The sequence below is a fragment of the Cryptomeria japonica genome, chromosome 5, assembly GCF_030272615.1.
Source record: "Cryptomeria japonica chromosome 5, Sugi_1.0, whole genome shotgun sequence".
NCBI classification, from domain to species: domain Eukaryota; kingdom Viridiplantae; phylum Streptophyta; class Pinopsida; order Cupressales; family Cupressaceae; genus Cryptomeria; species Cryptomeria japonica.
In genome coordinates this window covers 744,096,212-744,102,411 of record NC_081409.1, presented here as the reverse complement: position 1 = coordinate 744,102,411, position 6,200 = coordinate 744,096,212, and the positions used below count along the sequence as shown (strand labels likewise).

At 36.9% G+C, this 6,200-nt stretch overlaps 1 protein-coding gene across 1 annotated transcript; it reads left to right on the top strand.

Annotated features, from left to right (window-relative positions):
* The first annotated feature begins 931 nt into the window (after positions 1 to 931).
* LOC131064099 (uncharacterized) lies at positions 932 to 2,502 on the top strand. Its single transcript, XM_057998125.2, has 3 exons — positions 932 to 1,642; positions 1,738 to 1,827; positions 1,926 to 2,502. The coding sequence occupies exons 1-3, from the start codon at positions 1,195 to 1,197 to the stop codon at positions 2,369 to 2,371; spliced, it is 984 nt and encodes a 327-aa protein (XP_057854108.2). The 5' UTR covers positions 932 to 1,194; the 3' UTR covers positions 2,372 to 2,502.
* Positions 2,503 to 6,200: the final 3,698 nt, after the last annotated feature.

Here is a 6,200-nt window from a genome sequence, read left to right as displayed (position 1 = left end):
TACCTTTGTCCTTCATCAGATTTTTTTTTAAATATTAAATAACATTTGGTTTCGGTCAATTTGAAATTTAACTTGAAAGTCTCTTCTAACTTCAATAAATGACAATTTATGTGGAGTAGCTTGAGGAATGTCGATATTTACTTTTTAAATCTAAGATTTAGAAATGTATTTAATAATCTCATCTTCAATAAATGACAATTTATGTGGAGTAGCTTGAGGAATGTCAATATTTGCTTTCTAAATCTAAGATTTAGAAATGTATTTAATAATCTCATCTTCTAATTGTTTATATTATCTTATCTTAACTATACATGACATGTGATTTGGTCTTCAAACTGGTTATATCATCTTATATTTAACAAATGTATTTATACAATAAAATATTGAACACAGATTTTTTAAAATTCTAAAAACAAACTTTCAAAGATTAATCTGCACCACAGTCTTTAAATTCTTTAATATTCTAAATATTGAAAAATCATAAAATTTAAAAATAATATTAACTTACAAGTTTTACCTTTCTTGAGAGCTTTGCACGAACCTTCCAACTTTCACCGGCATACCAAAAATTCATTGAGTGTGTTCAAATTTTTATTTATTATTAAACACACAGATTTGATAATGGCGTGTGGGGACAACATTTGTGTGATCAGATTTTAGTGCCGTCTTTGACTGGACATAAATCTAGCGCTCGGGAAGGTCTCAGACCCTGCTGTGTATGAAGATGATGCCGTGTGGGGACAACATTTTTGCGATGAGAGCTTAATGTCGTGCTTCGCGAAACTTTCTGCTCGTGACTATCAATTTTCTCTGTCAACAGGACTCTGAGCTGACCGTTAAAATTGAGATAAACAAATGGAATTTGTTAGAAAAACAAAACCATGTATTTCTCCTCATTTTCTTAGCACAGTAACAAAGATGAAGGAAACAACTTAGAAAATCGTAACCCCGGCCGCTATCTTAAATTTTGTAACTTCCCATTCTTTTCTCCATTTTACTTTGTCATCGATTCTTATATCTCGTGGATGCATATTTCCACGCTCCTTTCAATGACATGTATACAGTGCACTGCACTTTAGATCAAAATGAACGGTGTTTCGACTTTGCTCCATCCCTCACAATATATAACACAACTTCTGTTCTAGTGTAGTTCGTGATTTTTTGTGGGGATTAAATTATAGGCAAGCAGCAGAAATGAGAATGAATAGGGAACTCTTCGAGGCATTGGAAAGTGGTGATGTCGCTAACATTCAAAGATTACACAGGCAGAACTCGCATGTTTTGCTTGAAGTTACATTCCAGGGAGATACTTCTCTGCACATTGCTGCAAGGGAAGGTCATCTGCCCATCGTTGAGTGGATTCTTCGAGTGAAACCCTCTTTGGCTGGAGCCCGAAACAAAGATCGCAATACGCCACTACATGAAGCTGCTAAATGCGGCAATCGAGAGCTAGTCAGAATTCTCCTCCTACGCAAAACTAATTCTGCCTACTATTGCAATATGTTTGGAGAGACGGCTCTGATAATAGCTTGCAGGTATGGCCATGTGGAAACAGTTAGGCTTTTGTTGGAAACCAGGTCATATAACGACTTAGGGGAAATGCGTCGTTCGTTTCGAGTGGCAGCTCACGGAAGATATCCAGGTAAATTTGCAGATTATTTATAAAAGTTAAAGTAAGTAGTAAGATTTTAGATTGCATCCAATTTATTGACTTATGGTAATGTAAATGTGGGGCAGATGTAGCGAAAGCCATACTTCAAAATCCCATCAAACCCCAGCTGTTCCGTCGTCTGCGACTTGTTTTACGTGAATGGGATACATATGAAGGTAAATTTAAGATCTGTTTTTACCCAAGTAGAGCTAAATTGTTATTTTTGGAGAGTGCATAAAATATATTGACTTTAGCCATTGTGAATGTGAGGCAGATGTAGCGAAGAACGTGCTTCATAAATTCACCGAACTCCGTCGTCGAACTACCATATTTCATAATCTATATGACGCCGTCCATGGAGGACATCCGGAGATTGTAGAGGCAGTGCTAAATTCTCCTGCGTGGAAAGACCATTTAATGACGAAGGAGGACATACCTGGAACGTGGACGTGTGCAATACATGAGGCAGCCATTCTAGGCCGTTGGGACATAATCAACGAGTTTATGTCCAGGTGGCCACACTGTGTCGAAATCCGGAGTTCAGATCATAAGTCTGTTTTACACTTTGCGGTGGAATATAATCAGTTTGAGATTGTGCGCAATCTGCTATTAATCAAATCGCCTCGAAAAGTCATAGATTGGGTGAGCCGGGACCATGACTGCTTTTATAATACATCGTTACATTTGGCAGCAAAAAATGGAGTGGATCCCCAGGTTTGACATCCTTAGTATAATCTATTGTTTTCTGTGCTGATCGTCCGTGTGTAGACTACATTAATTTATGTAGGCTTTCATCCCTGTTTTCATGAAAATCTTTGCTTCCTAATTGAATAGAGAACTTAGGTTACATATGTTTAAAATATTGGAATCTCAAGCAAAATTTAGGGAAATGCTAATTTTTAGGATTTCTGAGTGGTAGATGGTGATATTTTGAACCTTAAACCTACTTAATACATTCTTTAAGGCTAGACAGTAATTTTATCTCGTTTTATTTGCTTTTATGGTACAAATATATAAATTTACTTTTCAAAACGTTTTGTTTTAAACTTTATCCTCTTAGAAGAAAATAGATTCCCGAACTTTTATACTTACCTTAATCATTTGAATGTATTAGTAATCTTTTCTTTTTTAATATTAAATTCAAATTTAAAATGAGATTTTAAATAATCTGATCAATTTTAATTTTAATTTATTTGTTTTTATAGCATTTATCATAGACAATATGCATTTATTATTAATAAATTGGTTTTCAATAAATTATAAGATTTGATTTGTTTAATTTTTTATAAAAAATTCAATTTTATAAAGTTAACACATATTTTTTTTTAAATGACTTTTCCTCATTAAAACTATTTGAGTGTTATAAAAGCAAAATTTTGAGAATGATAGATTTTTTAAAATATTCTGTTAATTTTTGAACATATAATTAATATGCAAATTGTCCTTTTGGTGTGCTTAAAATAATTATAGCCTGTAAAACCAAGTCCTTGTTTTGTCAGAATAGAGGTGAGCGTACAGAGATGGAGCATAGGTGAGAAAGGTGGAATTCAAATCTGGGATTTGCAGAATGGCTACACTCTTCCCGAACAGGGCCCGGGTGGATTTTGTAGGACCTACGGTCTTCTCATGAAGACGTCAGGATTTGGGAGCCAAATGGGACTAGAAAAAATCTATTTAATATTCAAGACCTCATCAACAATTTCACCCATTTCGAGGGTGTCCACTATCCTTCCCAAATTCCATACCTAGCCCTTACCCTTGCTTAACAGGTAAACTATTTTAACGCACTAAACCAAAAGAAGCATCGAACATTGTAAAGTTGTTGGCCCAGAACAACTTTCAAATCAGATGAAGCTTTTCATGATGGTCCAGGTGAAATCTTGGAGGCCAATTTTCCCAAAATAAAGATAGCTTCTCTGAAATAGAGAGAATTGAACCCCATTATCGCAACCTTTCTTTCTTTGAGACAGAGAAATAATCATAGACATCTATTTCTTGATGCATGAAGAAACAATACCAATTTTTCTGCACCTCCCTGTTAATTATTGGTAGCTTGGACATCTGTTCATCCTTACCCAGAAATAACAGCATTAGTTATGGGTAGTTTTGGACAGCTGTTCGTCCTGACCTAGAATTAGAAAATGATTGTTTTTGTCAAACAAGTATTGTTAGGATAAAAACAATTGTTATTTAATAGTGGCTCTTTTTAGGTGACACCTCATAGCCAAAATTAGTAATTGGTTATTGAGTTGTCTTAATCTCAGCGGTTGGTTTAAATTAATCTTGGCCGTTGGTTTTCCAACAAGTAGTATAAAAAGGGGTCATGGGTCATTTGGATAACAAGAAGTTTTGAGAAGAATTTGCAGTGATAGCGTTGATATAGCAGTGGAGGATATCAACAGGAGATATTAGGAGTTTGTCAGAGTTCTGCCAGTAAGAGGCAAGGAATTTTTTGTAATTCTTATATTGCTGAAGATTAATATATTTTCCATCTGTAGAACTAGTTTTCCCTTAGGGGTTTTTCCAGGGACGATTGTCCAAAAATATTGTGTCCTTGTGTTGCTTATTTCTTTCTGTATTTTTAGTGAAGTTGCAGTTGTGTTATTTTTCGATATTCAGCTGTAAATTTATTTTCAGCAGTTAAATAATTTTTATGAGATAGGAGATTAATAATCAGTGACTGCAATAGAATTTCTACATGGTATCAGAGCTTTGTTGAGGGTAGAAAAGGTTTATCCTAAGCAAAGAAAAGAAATTTGAGTTTGACCTCTTTCGAGTTATTGTTTTCCTTTATTTCTTTGAGATGACCTCAGCAAGTTTGAGAGATCAGGACAGACTGGATGGTGCCTCAAATTTTGGTGTCTGGAAAGCCAGAATTTCTTTATTGCTGGAAGAGAATGGTATCAAGGAATATGTTACCAGTACTGTAGCTGTACCTACAGATCCAGTACAACTTGCAACATACAAGAAGGATGTTGCCAAGGCGAGGAGGATAATCCTTGATGGTGTCAAGGACCATGTTGTTCCACATATCGCAGAGTTAGATACAGCGAAGAAGATGTGGGATGCCATTCTGAATCCGTACCAGAATGCTACCACTAATCGGAAGCTGATTCTCAGAGAAAAATTGAGGAATACCCAGATGAACAAGGGAGAAGATGTTACAAGTTACCTCACCAGGCTTAGACTTGTCAAGGATGAGTTAGCAGCTGTTGGAGATAAGCCAAATGAAGATGAGCTAGTAAGAATAGCCCTAAATGGGTTTACTAAGCAATGGGATGTCTTTGTTCAAGTTATTAATGGATGAGACACCTTACCAAGTTGGGATCGACTTTGGAGTGATTTCACTCAGGAGGAACTTAGACTAAGCCTTGTCAATGGAGCCAACAATAAGAGTCAAAAAAGTGAGGTAGAACAAGAAAATGTTGCCCTAGCGGGAAAGGGGAAAACAAAGAAGGGATCTAGCAAAGGAGCAAATTCACAAATTGAAAAGAAGAAGAAGGACCTATCTAAGGTCAAGTGCTTTGGTTGTCACGAGTTTGGCCACTATGTCAGCGATTGCCCACAAAGGAAGAAAGATAAGAAGGGAAAGAACCAAGTGGCAGCTTCAGCAAGTGCAGAGGAGCTCTCTAGTAGATTGGAGGATGAGTTTGCACTCATAGCCTGTATGATTAGCTCAACCTCACAGAGTGTCTGGTATATAGATAGTGGGGCATCATTTCATATGACAGAAGTTCGAGAGTACTTCTCCAGCTACAAGGAGGAGAACACCAGAATCCAGATCTCTATGGGGAACTTGTCCAAGCTCAACTCAGTTGGGAAAGGGACTGTTCAACTTCAGAGGGAGAATGGAAAGTTAATTCCTCTTCATGATGTGTTGCATGTGCCAGGCTTAGGTATGAATTTGGTTTCTATATCTGTCCTTTAGGATAAAGGGTATAATGTTCTCTTTAGAGGGATGCATGTTTTGATTAAGCATAAAGATTGGAAATCACCCGTATCTATTGGAGTTAGGAGTGGTCACCTTTATAGGTTGCAGTTTGATACTTCTAAGGCACTCATGAGCAGCAGTAACCCTAGAGAACTTGGAGAGCTATGGCATAGGAGGATGGGCCATATTCATCATGGAGCACTTAGATTGCTTCGTGAGACAGTGACAGGTGTTCCAGAGGTGAGCACAGAGCATGATGATGTATGTAAGGGATGTGTGTTGGGAAAGTTTGTGAAAGCATCTTTTCCAAGGAGTGACACCAGATCTACGGGTGTTCTTGATCTAGTACATTCAGATGTATGTGGACCAATGTCGACAAAGTCTCTCAGAGGATATGAGTATTATGTTACCTTTATTGATGATTTCTCCAGGAAGACCTGGATATACTTCTTGAAGACCAAGGATGAGGTTTTCAGTCACTTCCAAGAGTTCAAGGCTCTTGTGGAGAAATCAACAAGAAGGAAGATAAAGGTTCTTCGGTCAGACAATGGAGGTGAGTACAAAGGAAATGACTTCCAAGATTTCTGTACCAGAGAAGGAATCAAGAGAGAGTGGACT